This window comes from Oryctolagus cuniculus, chromosome 19 (genome assembly GCF_051225735.1).
Source record: "Oryctolagus cuniculus isolate XC-2025 breed Fujian yellow rabbit chromosome 19, ASM5122573v1, whole genome shotgun sequence".
NCBI lineage: Eukaryota > Metazoa > Chordata > Mammalia > Lagomorpha > Leporidae > Oryctolagus > Oryctolagus cuniculus.
The window spans coordinates 42524503-42536743 of record NC_142885.1 but is presented as its reverse complement, the minus strand read 5'-3'; the positions used below and the strand labels follow the sequence as shown (position 1 = coordinate 42536743).

The 12241-nt window shown below is 53.3% G+C and overlaps 1 protein-coding gene, 1 long non-coding RNA gene and 1 pseudogene across 11 annotated transcripts in view; 1 reads left to right on the top strand and 2 right to left on the bottom strand.

Annotated features, from left to right (window-relative positions):
- Positions 1-2179: 2179 nt before the first annotated feature.
- On the bottom strand, positions 2180-2337 carry LOC149120504 (signal recognition particle RNA; annotated as a pseudogene).
- A 650-nt stretch (positions 2338-2987) lies between these two features.
- LOC138847119 (uncharacterized) lies at positions 2988-4481 on the bottom strand. 6 transcript variants are annotated; one of them, XR_016225862.1, is made up of 3 exons: positions 3891-4030; positions 3573-3643; positions 2988-3435 (listed from the first exon to the last, which is right to left on the bottom strand). It is a non-coding gene; the product is annotated as an uncharacterized LOC138847119 (long non-coding RNA). The 6 variants fall into 6 exon arrangements; XR_016225864.1 differs by having other exon boundaries at positions 3573-3639; positions 3891-4027; XR_016225863.1 differs by having other exon boundaries at positions 3885-4017.
- SRCAP (Snf2 related CREBBP activator protein) overlaps positions 4082-12241 on the top strand; it is a 47467-nt gene continuing 39307 nt past the window's right edge. For 3 of the 5 annotated variants that reach the window (XR_016225860.1, XM_070064861.2, XM_070064857.2), the window contains exons 1-4: positions 4082-4223; positions 5679-5752; positions 6352-6614; positions 8073-8324. Coding sequence is in view for 4 of the 5 variants with exons in the window: in XM_070064861.2 (XP_069920962.2) it covers positions 6561-6614; positions 8073-8324 (306 nt within the window). In the remaining variant the exon portion in view is untranslated. Of the gene's footprint in view, positions 4224-4326; positions 4516-5678; positions 5753-6351; positions 6615-8072; positions 8325-12241 lie in introns of those variants that run through there. The other 2 variants (XM_070064862.2, XM_070064858.2) reach the window with 1 other exon arrangement.

Below are 12241 nucleotides of genomic sequence, written 5' to 3'. Positions count from 1 at the left end.
AGCTCCGACCATTGTGGCCATATGAAGAATGAACCAGCAGATTGAAGACTTCTCTATCTGTAACTTTGCCTGTCAAATAAAGAAATCTTAAAAAAAAAAAAAAGTTGAGTTGTAGACACTGCACTCCATATCTGGAGTAGTTTCCTAACCCTTCTTGTCATTTCTAACCTTTCATGTCTCAGTTTTTCAAGGCTAAGTTCAAACGACAGCTCTAGGAGGCCCTCTCCGATGTCCTTACTGGTCATCTCAGCCACCACTGTGTGGGCTGCTTGACCACCCTTTTCCCAAGGTATCCAAACTGCCTGCTGTGACTTTTACCAAGCTCATAGCTAACCCCAATCAAAAGGAGACTAAATTTTTTTCTTTAAAGACTTATTTATTTGAAAAGCAGAGTTGCAGAGAGGTAGAGAGAGAGGGAAAGGTGTCTTCCAACCACTGGCTCACTCCCCAGATGGTCGCAACGGCCAGAGCTGCGCTAATCCAAAGCCTCTTCCAGGTCTCCTACGCGGGTGCAGGAGTCCAAGCACTTGGGCCATCCTCCACTGCTTTCCCAGGCCATAGCAGAGAGCTGGATTGGAAGTGGAGCAGTAGGCCAGCGCTGCGGCTCACTAGACTAATCCTCTGCCTAGCGGCGCCAGCACACCAGGTTCTAGTCCCGGTCGGGGTGCCAGATTCTGTCCTGGTTGCCCCTCTTCCAGGCCAGCTCTCTGCTGTGGCCAGGGAGTGCAGTGGAGGATGGCCCAAGTGCTTGGGCCCTGCACCCCATGGGAGACCAGGAGAAGCACCTGGCTCCTGCCATCGGATCAGCGCGGTGCGCCAGCCACAGCGTGCCAGCTGCAGCGGCCATTGGAGGGTGAACCAACGGCAAAAAGGAAACCCTTTCTCTCTGTCTCTCTCTCTCACTGTCCACTCTGCCTGTCACAAAAAAAAAAAAAAAAAAAAAAAAAAAAAAAAAAAAAAGTGGTCTATGAGGACTGTAACCAGCACCCATACGGGATGCCAGCACTGCAGGCTGGGGCTTTAGCTAGCTGTGCCACAGCGTCGGATCCTAAATTCTTTTTAAAAAAGATTTTATTTGAAAGGCAGAGTGACAGAGAGAGGACACACACACACACACACAGTGAGAGAGAAAGGGAGAGGGAGAGAGAGAGGGAGAGAGGATCTGTACTTGCTAGTTTACTTCCCAAAAGCCGGGGGTTGGAACCAGGCTGAAGAAGCTGGGAGCCCAGGACTCCACCTGGGTCCTCACGTGGGTGGCAGGGACCCAAACACAAGCTGCCTCCAAGCGTGTGCATCAGTAGGAACCTGGAACTGGGAGTGGAGCTGGAACGCAAACCGGGCACCCCAAGTGGCACCCCAGCTGCTGTGTCCAATGCCTAAATTCCTGGCAGGGAGCGTGCCACCTTCCCACTGCTCGCGGCTCAGGGCCCGACACGGCGTAGATGAGAAACTGTTGGTGCTCGCTGCCACTCGTGTGTGTTACCGAGAGGTCACACATTTCAACCGCCTTCGGAAGTCAGCTGACATCACAAACGTATGACGCCATTCAGTGTTAGACGATTGAGGAACGGCAGCCTCTATGGCAAGCTGGAGACCTTGCCTTCTTGCTTTAAGTATTAACACGGAGAGCATGAAAACACTCTGGAAAACACATCTGGAGGCTAACGACCTCAAGACCGCGAGCTTGAGGGCCGGCGCTGCGGCTCACTAGGCTAATCCTCCGCCTAGCGGCGCCGGCACACCAGGTTCTAGTCCCGGTTGGGGCGCCGGATTCTGTCCCGGTTGCCCCTCTTCCAGGCCAGCTCTCTGCTGTGGCCAGGGAGTGCAGTGGAGGAAGGCCCAAGTGCTTGGGCCCTGCACCCCATGGGAGACCAGGAGAAGCACCTGGCTCCTGCCTTTGGATCAGCACAGTGTGCCGACCGTAGCGCGCCGGCTGCAGCGGCCATTGGAGGGTGAATCAACGGCAAAGGAAGACCTTTCTCTCTGTCTCTCTCTCTCACTGTCCACTCTGCCTGTCAAAAAAACAAAAAAACAAAACAAAAAAAACACCGCGAGCTTGAGACCCTGACACGTACGTCACCGACACACTTTGCGTCCAAGTGGTTCCCTAGCACTCTCAAGGCCATTTTACGTGAGCAATTTTAAGATATTTTATTTATGAGAAGGGAAAAGACGGAGGATTCACAGGCGCGATCCCATTACTGATCAGCACGGGAGTTTTGACCTGCTCCGTTTCCGACCTGGGCCGGTTCACCCCTCCTTAGGCAATCTGGTGGTCCCCCGCTCCAGGGAGGTCACCATATTGATGCCGAACTTAGTGCAGACACCGATCGGCATAGAACATGTGCAGCCCCGGACATCTAACGGCATCACAGACCTGTTATTGCTCAATCTCGGGTGGCCGAAACGGAGTCCGCAGGCTGCTTGCCTCTGGCCTGCTTTTACCCAACTCCCAGGGTCTGTGTGGTGACTCCGCGCCTCTTGCCCCCACCGCGCTGTTCCTCTTAGAATGAATCCACAGCAACACAGAGGGAAGGAGACTCTCACATCCACTAGTTTAGTGGGCCAGACTTGAATTCCATCTGGGTCTCCTGCATGGATGACAGGGACCCCCCAATACCTGAACCATCACCTGCTGCTTCCCAGGGTGAGAATTAGCAGGAAGCTGGACTGCAGGGTGGACTGGGGACTCGAACCCACGCACTCCAACAGGGGACGCAGGCGTTCCTAGTGGCAGCTCAAACTGCTTCACCAAACGCCGGCCCCTAGCTCGGCACTTTATAGAAGAGTAAACTGAGGCTCAGAGGTCACCGAGCAAGAAATTAGCAAGACCACATCCCACCCATCTCTTCTGTAAGACAGGTCTAAAAATGTTGGCCTCTTATTCAATCAAAATTTCATCTGTAAACTGAGACCAACAATGCCTTCTTCATTGGGAAGAAGTTAACTGGGAGATGAAGGGGAAGAAGCTGAATGAGAATTTCATCTTTTTTTTAAAAATCTATTTATTTATTTGAAATGCAGAGTTATAGAGAGAGAGAAAATCTTCCATCCATTGGTTCACTCTCCAAATGGCCACGAGGGCAGGAGCTGGCACATCTGGACCCAGGAACCAGCTTCTTCCGGGTCTCGCACGTGGATGCAGGGGCCCAAGGACTTGGGCCATCTTCAATTGCTTTCCCAGGCCGTTAGCAGGGAGCCGGACTGGAAGTGGAGCAGCCGGGACTCGAACCGGAGCCCACACGGGACGTCAGCATCGCCTGCGGCAGCTTTACCATCCACACCACAGTGCAGGCCCCTCATCAGGGCTTCTTAACCTGGGCTGCTGGGGTGGACACTGTGAGAGCATCTTGCACTCTTGGGGGCTTGGACTGCTGGGCTCGGTCAGTGTGGTTAACCTCTGCGCCGGCACTCGTTTGTAAAACAGAGGCAGGCCTAAAAGAGGTAACGCACAAAGTGACCTCAGTACTGGCGGCTGTCACCGTTCCATTCTGCGGTCAGAGTTTTTACACCTAGAAGGGACGTGGAAAGGTGGCATAGGTGTTTGGAAGCTATCGGGGAACCATGCTCACCTAAAATGGACTGAATCGCCAGGAGGCCCAGGCTCCACGGCTAACCACACTTCAGCTCATCGGACAACTTGCTTAAAAACATTAAAAAAACACACACACACACACACACACACAAAAAACAAAACGGGGCACGTGGGGTGGTGGTCCGAGCCGGCAGCCGCAATGCAGCCCGAGGCGCTTCAGCCGCCGCGAGTTAAGCCGCTCCGCCGCCGGGCAAGCGCGGAGCCTCCGGGCGGACTACATCTCCCAGGCTGCCCTGCGCCGCGGGCAGCGCCCTACGCTAGCACGCGAACCTCACCCCCCTGCACACACCCCAACCTCCAGTTACTGTCTCTCGCGAGAGGACGGGCCGCGCCGGCGGTAGCGATAGCGAGCTGGGGTGGTTGTGGTGGTGGTGGCGGCCGAGACGGCGGCGGCCATTTTGGTGAGGCCTCGGGAGCGGCGGCGGCGGTTCGCCGGGAGTAGCGTCTCCCCCTTTTTCTCACTCGCCGCCCGCACCTCTATGCCGTGAGAAGAGGCAGTGGAAGCAAGGCGGTGGCCATAGCCTCGGTCCCCAGGGGAATTGAAAGGCCGTGAAGGCGGCTGCCAAGAGGGGGCCCTCCCCCCTCCTCGGCGGGAGGGGGGGTGGTGCGCACGCCCCCGAGGACGCAGGTAAGGAGAGGGAGACAAGATGGCGGACGCCCCAGAGTTCCCCCTCCCCTGGCGGGCGACTGCGCGCGCATCTTTCCGCCACCGCCTCCCCTCCCACCTTCCCGGGGTGCTGCGCGCGCACCTTCAGCCGGGGCCCCGGGGCCGGTGCGCGAGGCAGTCGGCGCGCGCCCATAGAGACAGACTGAGAGGGCCAGGCCGGCCGGCATTGGGTCCCGGCGCAGCTCCGCTCCCTTCCCGCCTTCTGCGCACGCGTGCCTGAGCGAGCGAGCGAGCCCTGAGAGGACGGACCCAGGTGCGCTCCCGCCCGCCCACCGAGCCCAGTCACCCTTCAGGGGCGCGCGGGAAGAGGAAGGGGGGCGTGGGACGAGCAGTCGGGGCGCGCGCCCCCCGTGTTCAGTCAGGGGGCCCGGTCCTGGTGGCACGAACCCTCCCTCCACTCAGCCTTTCGCGGTCTGGTGGTGGGGGCGTCCCGATGGGCTTGCACGAAGGGCTTCCCCGCCCCGCGACCCTTGTGTGCGTGGGTTTGGGTTCTGGCGGGAGCCCCCGGGCCGTGCGCGCAGCCGGCTCTCTCCGCCTCCAGCCGCGCACGCGCGGGCCCCTCCCCCAGCCTGGCGCGCACGTTGGGGTGGGGTGGGAGTCTGCGAGGAGGCGGGGCCACCTTAGGGCCAGTGGCGACTCGGGCCGAGGTCAGGGGTCACGCGGGGTCAGTCTCCGGGGAGGGGCTGGGAGACTCGTGGAGGCCGGGGTCAAGAGTTCAGGCTTGTCGGGCTCTGGTTAGCTCAGGTCCTGGGAGTCTGTTGTGGAGCTGGGAGTGAATCAGGGGCGGCACCGTGGTTGAGGAATTTCCCTCAACACTGGGGAAACACTTCCGGGACTTGTGTAGCTTCACCCCGCTGGTTTCCGGCACATGGCTCTCTGCTGGGGCGGCGCTCCTCACCCCTGACTGCTCCTTAACGTGTTGTGCTGGGGCTTGGCGGGAGTGTGTGTCTCACGCTGTGGGGTTCACAGGGCCCTGCCCTGAGTCCTGGGGTGCATTCTCGTGTTCCTGGCTGCGTGCAGGCCTCCCTGGGCAGGCCCACCGGCAGCCAGCACCTTTTGGAGCACTGGGATGTGACAGCTCTTTGGCTTTGCTGTTTCCACCTCCATTCTCTGGTTGGAGCCTTTTACACTGAAGCTTTTTAATTTTTACTTCTTTTCTTTTGCTTCACTTTATCCCCCTTCTCCTCCCTGCCAGAAATTTATGTCCCTGCAGAATTCTCTTTTCACTAAACATGATTTGATTTTTTTATTTTTATTTTTTGAAATGTGAGCTCTTCCTGCTGCTGTAGTTTTCCCAGCTTTTGAACTGATATTTAGAAGTGTCAAAACGCTGGAGTAAACAATAAGCCGTGGTAGATGTTGGCAAAGGTGGATTGGTTCCTAACTGCTGCTTTTCTCCTCTCCTGTTTGTTTCAGGCGTGATACTCCTCAGTACGGCGGCACCGTGGAAGTGCAGACTTTCACAGGGGCTGTGGTCTCAGCTCACACAGGTACGGGTTCTTGTGGCACTTTGTGTACTGACGCTAGCGGGAGGAAACATAGGAAATGATGAGAAATTGCAGGTCGATACTTGTGGGTTTTTGTTTTGCAGAAGTATGATAATCTTTGCATGTGATATCTTTGTGGAGGGTTTGGTGCTAATGGTGCGATGATGGAACTGGGGCTTTGGGTAGAGGACAGTCCAGTCTTCCTGGTTCTACCAGGGGATAGCAGTAGGTTCTTCACAGTTTTAGCATCAGATTACCTGTTTCTTACTGGGTGACTTTATGCAGGCCATTCTGTCTTTTTGTATCCTGATTTCTTAACTTAAAATGTGGAAGTAATGTTAGAATGTAAGTTCCACATAGATCAGGGATCTTTCCTGCATGATTTTATTCTCAGTGTGTGAAAAAGTTTTAAAATAAGGTAGGTGTGAGATTATAGAACACATCAAGGAAGTACTTAGGAAAACACCTGATACATAATGAATGCTCAAGAAATGTAGCCTATAATCAACTGTTTTTCTTTACTTTTTGAAGTTTTTTTTGTTTCTGGAAAACATTGTTTAATTTCCTTGACTCCCGTTTCTATCTTTTTTACCCTGCTTTAGGTGCTCCAGAGGCTGGTGGACCTGAGCGGAGGCTGGGACGCCCTGGTGGGCCCCGGGCCCTGGAAGGCGGGTCCCGGTGGCCAGTGGCCCAGAATGAGGCCAGCTCCCAGCATGCCCTGCAGCCGGACGCCAGCCCCTCGGCCAGCAGCAGTGGTGATAACAACCCAGTCATTCTTCAGGCATCCAACGAGGAGCCTGGGAGTGGGACCATGCAGAGCAGCCCCTCCCCTGCTCACCCTCAGCTCCCAATTCTACAGACACAGGTTGGACAAGTTGGGAGGGTTGCTTATGTTTCTTGCTTTGTGGACTGCTGGCTCTGAGGTAGAAATAATGTGGCAAGTCTTAGCTAGTTGGGTAGCTGGGTCTGGAGCTTAGGTAGCTTGTGCTTCAGGATGTCAAGGCTGTTGAATACCTAGATGCTATTTGACACGAGTGCAGTGTTGATCTCCAGGAGCGCAGGAGCTCCTTGCTGCCGGAAAACGTGGAACAGACCATGCTGGAAAAGGAGGTTGGCAGAATGCTTGCGCATTTTTGAGAATAATTTAACATATTTTGGAACTGGAACAGGCTAAGCTTTGTGGATGCTGTGTACCATTCATTCTTGTACCATGGAAGTGTGTAGGGCAGGGGAAAGAAACCTGGCTTTTGAAACTGGACAGATGTAGTTTTGTGTCCTGTAGGCTTTTGATGTTTACAGATTTGTTGCTTCTGATTTTCACAAGAGTAAATGGGAAAGCTGATGACAAAGAATGGTCACTTAGGTGAGCTAGAAATTTGGGGCACTGTGAGGTGTGCTGGAGAGTGAATTTTCAGAGTGTCCTGAGTATCCATATTTCAGTAGGTTTTTTATTTTTCCACTTTTTTTTTTTTTTTTTTTTGAGGTATATTTTTTTGAAAGGCTGAGTTACAGAGATACAGAGATAGGGGAAGACAGACAAGATTTTCCATTTGCTGGTTCGCTCTCCAAATGGCTGCAATGGCCGGGGGTGGGCCAGGTTGAAGCCAGGAGCCTGGAACTCCATCCAGGTCTCCCACATGGTTGCAGGGGCCCCAAGCACTTGGGCCCATCTTCCCATGCTTTCCTAGGTGCATTAGCAGGGAGCTGGTTTAGAAGTGAGGCAGCCAGGACTCAAACCGATGCCCTCGCGGGATGCCAGTATTGCAGACCGCAGGTTAACCTGCTGCGCCACAACACTGGCCCCTCTGCTTCATTTACTTGTGTTGTACCTTGTAATGTGCGGGTGTTTGAGAATAGTGGCCGTCTCCTCACTCTTCATTCTTTAGTGAAGATGTGTAGGTGGCTGGGGTTTTTGTTTTTGTGTTTTTGGTGTGTGTTGAACTTGGTGTCAGACTGGATTTGTTGCATAGGTGAATGTCCCCTGTTTGCTGTGATAATGTGGGAGGAATATGGATCTGCAATTGTGAGTGAACTCACTGAGGCTCAGGAAGAATCAGTGAAATTGGAAATCACATGCCATGGCAGTAGACTGAGTCCGGGAGCCATGTAGACGTCAGGACAGTACTCTGTAACATTATCTGCTATAAGTTGGCTCTGCTGTCTTGAGCACCGTTTTAAAAACACGTCTAATGTCTGTGTTTGTAAAAATGAGATTGGTATTTGTTCCATAGTTTTTTTCTTCTGAAGATGGAACAAAATAATGTACTGAAAGCACTTGCACCTTGCTAAGCATTCATTTTCTCAATTCTTGCCTCTTTCCTAGATGGTGTCGGACGGCATGACAGGCAGTAATCCTGTGTCCCCTGCCTCATCCAGCTCCCCAGCCTCTAGTAGGGCAGGTGGCATCTCCCCTCAGCACATAGCTCAAGATTCCTCTCTGGATGGACCTCCAGGCCCCCCAGATGGTGCCACGGTGCCGCTGGAGGGGCTCAGCGTGCCACAGGTGGCCGACCTGTCTAACAAGGGCCCAAAATGGGAGAAGAGCCATGCCGAGATTGCGGAGCAGGCCAAGCACGTACGTATCAAGGAGGCCTGTTAGGAGTCTTGGGGCCTTCTTCCCAGAACTCATATGTGCCTTGGGCATTTCACGTTCCTCTCCTTTATTTTCTTGGAATTAAGTGTTGTAAGACTCTGCCTTAATTTGTATGATGTTGAACCGATTGTTTGAATTTTTTTTTTTTTTTTTTTTTTTGACAGGCAGAGTGGACAGTGAGAGAGAGACAGAGAGAAAGGTCTTCCTTTGCCGTTGGTTCACCCTCCAATGGCCGCCGCGGCCGGCGCACTGCGGCCGGCGCACCGTGCTGATCTGATGGCAGGAGCCAGGAGCCAGGTGCTTTTCCTGGTCTCCCATGGGGTGCAGGGCCCAAGCACCTGGGCCATCCTCCACTGCACTCCCTGACCACAGCAGAGAGCTGGCCTGGAAGAGGGTCAACCAGGACAGAATCCGGCGCCCCAACCGGGACTAGAGCCCGGTATGCCGGCACCGCTAGGCGGAGGATTAGCCTAGTGAGCCGCGGCGCCGGCCCGATTGTTTGAATTTTAAACCTCATTTTACTTTTCCTTAAAAATCGAAATGGCCATTATAAGCTTTAAGTGAAAGAAATGAATAGGCATAAAAGTGTTTTGTTAACCGTGATGTTCTTATAATTGACAGTTTCTGCTGCTGTGCTGCAGTCTGTGTTACATATATCACTGGTAAATTGTTTTGGGCCAGTAGCATCAGCATCGCCTGGATATTTTTTTTTAGATTTATTTATTTGAAAGGCAGAGATATAGAGAAAGAGATAACCTTCCATCTGCCGATTCACTCCCCAAATGGCCACAATGTCTGGGGCATAGCCAGGCTGAAGCCAGCCAGGAGCTAGAAGCTTCTTCAGGATGGAAGGTTTATTTTTCGAAAGGCAGAGTTAGGGTCCAATGCTGTGGTGTAGTGGGTAAAGCCACCGCCTGCAGTGCTGGCATCCTGTATGTGCCACCGGTTCTAGTCCCGGCTGCTCTACTTCTGAACCAGCTCTCTCCTATGGCTTGGGAAAGCAGTGGAAAATAGCCCAAGTCTTTGGGCCCCTGGCACCCACGTGAGAGACCTGGAAGAAGCTCCTGGCTTCAGATCGGCACAGCTCTGGCTGTTGGGGCCAGTTGGGGAGTGAACCAGCAGATAGAAGAGACTCTCTCTCTGCCTCTCCTTCTCTCTCTGTGTAACTCTGACTTTCAAATAAATAAATAAATCTTTAGAAAGGCAAAGTTAGAGGGGAAGACTGAGACAGATTTTCCCACAAGGGTGTTGGCGTCCAAGGCCTTAGGCCATCTTCTGCTACTTTCACAGGCACACTAGCAGGGTGCTGGATCGAAAGTAGAGTAGCTGGGACTTGAGCTGGCACTCACGTGGATGCCAACACTGTAGGTAGAGGCTTAACTTTCTACGCCAACAGTGCTGGCCCCCTGGGTATTTTTTAGAAATGTGAATTCTTGGGGCCAGTGCTGTGGCCTAGCAGGTAAAGCCACTGCCTGGGACTCTAGCATCCCATATGGCGCCAGTCTGAGTCCTGGCTGCTCCACTTCCCATCCAGCTCTCTGCTCTGCTGCTTTCCCAGGTGCATTATCAGGGAGCTGGATCTGAAGTGGAGCAGCCAGGACTCAGACTGGCGCCATATGGGATTCCAGGCTACAGGCAGCTTTACTTGCTATGCCACAGTGCTGGTCCCCTAAGCTTTTTTTTTTTTTTTAAAGATTTATTTTGGCCAGCACCGCGGCTCAATAGGCTAATCCTCCGCCTTGCGGTGCCGGCACACGGGGTTCTAGTCCCAGTTGGAGCGCCGGATTCTGTCCCGGTTGCCCCTCTTCCAGACCAGCTCTCTGCTGTGGCCCGGGAGTGCAGTGGAGGATGGCCCAAGTGCTTGGGCCCTGCACCCCATGGGAGACCAGGAGAAGCACCTGGCTCCTGCCTTCGGATCAGAGCGATGCGCCGGCTGCAGCGCACCGGCTGCAGCAGCCATTGGAGGGTGAACCAACGGCAAAAGGAAGACCTTTCTCTCTGTCTCTCTCTCTCACTGTCCACTCTGCCTGTCAAAAAAAAAAAAAAAAAAAGATTTATTTTATTTGAAAGTGACAGAGAGGAGGAGACAGAGATCTTCTATCCACTGGTTCACTCACCAAAGGCCACAACAGCTGGGACTGAGCCAGGCCAAAGCTGGGAGCCAAAACTCTCCCACGTGTGTGGCAGGGGCTCAAGTATTTGGGCTGTCTTTCACTGCTTTCCCAGGTGCATTAGCAGAGAGCTGGATCAGAGTGGAACAGCTGGGACTCAAACCACTGCTCATGTGGATGTGGGATGCTGGCTTCTCACATAGCAGCTTAGCCTGCTGCATCACAACACTGCCCCTTTGTTTTGTTTTGTTTAAGATTTATTTATTTGAAAGAGTTACACAGAAAGAGAGAGAAAGAAAGAGGTTTTCCATCTGATGGTTCACTTCTCAATTGGCCGCAACGGCTGGAGCTTCGCCGATCTGGAGCCAGGAGCTTTCTCCAGGCCTCCAACGCAGGTGCAGGGACCTAAGGACTTTGGCCATCTTACCTTTTCCAAGGCCACAGCAGAGAGCTGGATGGGAAGTGGAGCAGCCGGGTCTCGAATCGGTGCCCACATGGAATGCTGACACCTCAGGCCAGGTGCGCCACAGTGCTGGCCCCAACGCTGCCCCTTTGTTCTGTTTAGAGATGGAGATCTAGATCTTCCATCAACTGGTTTACTCACTAAGTTGATGCTAATGCCACAGCTGGGCCAGGCTGAAGCCAGGAGTCTGGAACTCCATTTTGTTCTCTCATATGGGTGACAGGGGACCAAATATTTGGGCCATCAACCACTGCTTTCCCAGTTGCAATATCAGGGAGCTGAATTGGAAATGGAGCAGCAGGGACTCAAACCAGTGCCCGTGTGGGATGCCAACATCACAGGAGCAGAGTAATCCACTGCACCTCAGTGCTGGCCCCTCCTAGTCCTTTTTGATGTTTTCTTTATCACGCCATTTAGTTCCATGTCTCAACTCTGACAGTATTTTAAAGATTTATTTTATTTATTTGAAGGCGTTACAAAGAGAGAGAAAGAGGTCGTTTATCCACTGGTTCACTCCCCAAATGACCACAACAGCCAAAGCTGAGCTGATCAGGAGCCAGGAGCTTCTTACAGGTCTCCCATGAGGGTGCAGGGGCCCAAGGACTTGAGCCATCTTCTGCTGCTTTCCCAGGTCATAGTAGAGAGCTGCATTGGAAGTGGAGCAGCTGGGATTCAAATCAGCACTCATATGGGATGCAGGCGCTGTAGGCTGAGGCTTTAACCCGCTGCGCCACAGCGCTGGCCCCAGTTTGAGTTTTTTGGTCACCTCTGTTACAAAAACACTTCAAATGCTTTTTATTTATTTATTTGAGAGGCAGAGTCACAGAGAGAGAGGGAGACAGAGAGGTCTTCCACCCACTGTTTCACTCGTCAAATGGCTAGAATGGCTAGAGCTGGTGCAATCTGAAGCTAAGAGTTGGGAGCTGCTTCTGGGTCTCCCAAGCGGGTGCAGGGGCCCAAGCACTTGGGCCATCTTCCATTGCTTTCCCAAGCCATTAGCAGGGTGCTGGATTAGAGGTAGAGCAGCTGGAACTTGAACCAGCACCCTTATGGGATGCCAACGCTGAAGGTGGAGTCTTTTTTTTTTTTTTTTTGACAGGCAGAGTGGACAGAGAGAGAGAGAGACAGAGAGAAAGGTCTTCCTTTTTGCCGTTGGTCCACCCTCCAATGGCCACCGCAGCTGGCACGCTGCGGCCAGCGCATTGCGCTGATCCGAAGTCAGGAGCCAGGTGCTTCTCCTGGTCTCCCATGCGGGTGCAGGGCCCAAGCACTTGGGCCATCCTCCACTGCACTCCCTGGCCATAGCAGAGAGCTGGCCTGGAAGA